Source organism: Myotis brandtii, unplaced genomic scaffold (genome assembly GCF_000412655.1).
Source record: "Myotis brandtii unplaced genomic scaffold, ASM41265v1 scaffold138, whole genome shotgun sequence".
NCBI classification, from domain to species: domain Eukaryota; kingdom Metazoa; phylum Chordata; class Mammalia; order Chiroptera; family Vespertilionidae; genus Myotis; species Myotis brandtii.
The window spans coordinates 1094925-1096693 of NW_005354915.1; the positions used below are offsets into that span (position 1 = coordinate 1094925).

The 1769-nt window shown below is 68.9% G+C and overlaps 1 protein-coding gene across 1 annotated transcript in view; it reads right to left on the bottom strand.

The window, feature by feature from the left end:
- Positions 1-1769, bottom strand: part of SCUBE1 (signal peptide, CUB domain, EGF-like 1) — a 116786-nt gene that overhangs the window by 6891 nt on the left and 108126 nt on the right. The window contains exons 17-18 of the mRNA XM_005860671.2: positions 1461-1622; positions 719-886 (exon numbers count right to left, since the gene is read on the bottom strand). Coding sequence (XP_005860733.1) covers positions 719-886; positions 1461-1622 — 330 coding nt within the window. The remainder of the gene's footprint in view (positions 1-718; positions 887-1460; positions 1623-1769) is intronic.

The window sequence follows — 1769 nt, forward strand, 5'->3', positions numbered from 1 at the left end:
AGGGGGGAAGCAGACCGAGTCCGCCTCGAGGGGCTGTGGGGAAGGAGATGTGGGTGAGGGTGGAGTTCCCCAAGGGCCACTGAGAAGGGACTTGGGCTCCAGCACACAGGGACCCTGGAGGCTGCCCTGCCGGGAGCAATTCTCGGGGAGCAGTGGGGGTGACAGTCTGGCTGGCTGGTGGGGTTCAGGAGAGAATGGGGGAGAGGGAGTGGAGTCCAGACACTCGTTCTATGAGGCTGAGTCACGGGGAGGAAAGGAGGCAGGAGTGGAGTGGGGGCGCTGGAGCTGGGGCTGCCTCCCTCAGAACGAGGGGCTCAGAGAACCCATGTTCCTAGCACATGGGGGTGTCAGAGGGGCTCCCCAAAGGTGTGTCTGAGAGGGAGCGTGCCTGTGCCCCGGGTGGGGAGGAGTGGTGGGGCTGCAGTCTGGTGGCCCTGGGGACGGGGTGTCCAGTGGGGTGACTCTGACCTGGCCCCACCGTCCCTCTACATGAAGCACCCAGAGGAGCGGGCGGCTCCCCTCACCACCCCGGGGCTCAGAGCCCTTGCCCGCAGCTCAGGCTGTGGGAGCCCCGCTGTCCTGCCCAGTGGGTGGCACAGCCGGTCACCAGTGTCCAGCGCCTGATGGCTCCAGGCTCCGCCTCTGACCCGGAGGTGTGTGGGCGGGAAATGGTCCCCGAGCAGCTCAGCCAGCCTGGGGGTGAGTGGGGCGCCCTCACCTTTGGCCTCGCAGTCTTGGAAGGAGGCCATGCCCTCGTGCTTGGTGAGCAGTCCCCCTCCGCAGGGGAAGCAGCTGGTGCGCCCGGGCTCCGGCTGGTACGTGCCCACGGGGCAGGCCTGGCAGGGCCTGAAGCCGTCAGCGGAGAAGGAGCCGGGAGAGCACTGGCCTGGAAGACAGAGGCCACGGCTCACTCAGGCCGGCAGGAGGGGCCTCGTCCAGCCCTGCCCTCAGCCCTCGGCCCTCATCTGCCCCTGGGAAGGGCACCAAGCACCAAGGTTGGGGTGGCTGGGGGGAGGACCCTGGGGGAGGAAGCCTGGGGTGCCCGAGCCTGCCACCCACCCATCTGTGGCGGTTAGAGGCTCACGGCCGTGTGGCTTGGCCAGGCCTGGCTCTCCTTCTCCCACCAGCAAGAGGAGAAGAGGCCTTGTGCCGAGCCGGTTGTGTGTGTGGGCCCCACAGTGGAGATGGGGAGTGGGGAGGTCACTTCTTTCAGAGGGACTGTCCCCCGAGGGCAGGCCACAGCAGGACCTGGGGCTCTCAGCTCAGGGCTGACACTGCCTTGGCCTGTGTGGGAGGAGGGCCGAGGCCCCCCGGGGACAACACCGAGCGAGGCAGGATGGAGTGTCCCTGGCATGGCCTGCGGGCGGTTAGTGCCTTCGGCCCAGACTCTGGGTTCTCTGCTCCCAGCACTGGCCACTCCGAGCTCCCCGCCTCTCCTTCCCGGCTGGGCCCACACTTGCCTCCACATTCAGATACGTTTCGGGCACCAGCCAGGCCGAGCCCGTCACTGCTGGGGCACGGAGTGCAGCTGAGCTGGCCTTCCCCATCCTGGTAGGTGCCCGGCGCGCACGGCACACACTGGCCGGAATCCCCGCTGAAGTAGGTGCCGGGCTCGCAGGCCACTGCAGGGGCAAAGCGGAGAGTCTCCTGGTGGCCGGTCTCCTGGTGCCTCAGGGCCACCTGTGAGGACCCTGGAGGCCAGCCCTGGTCCCAGGCCCCTCCTGGCTGCTCCTGCTGCCCCCCCCCCCCCCCCCCCCCCCGCGGCGCCG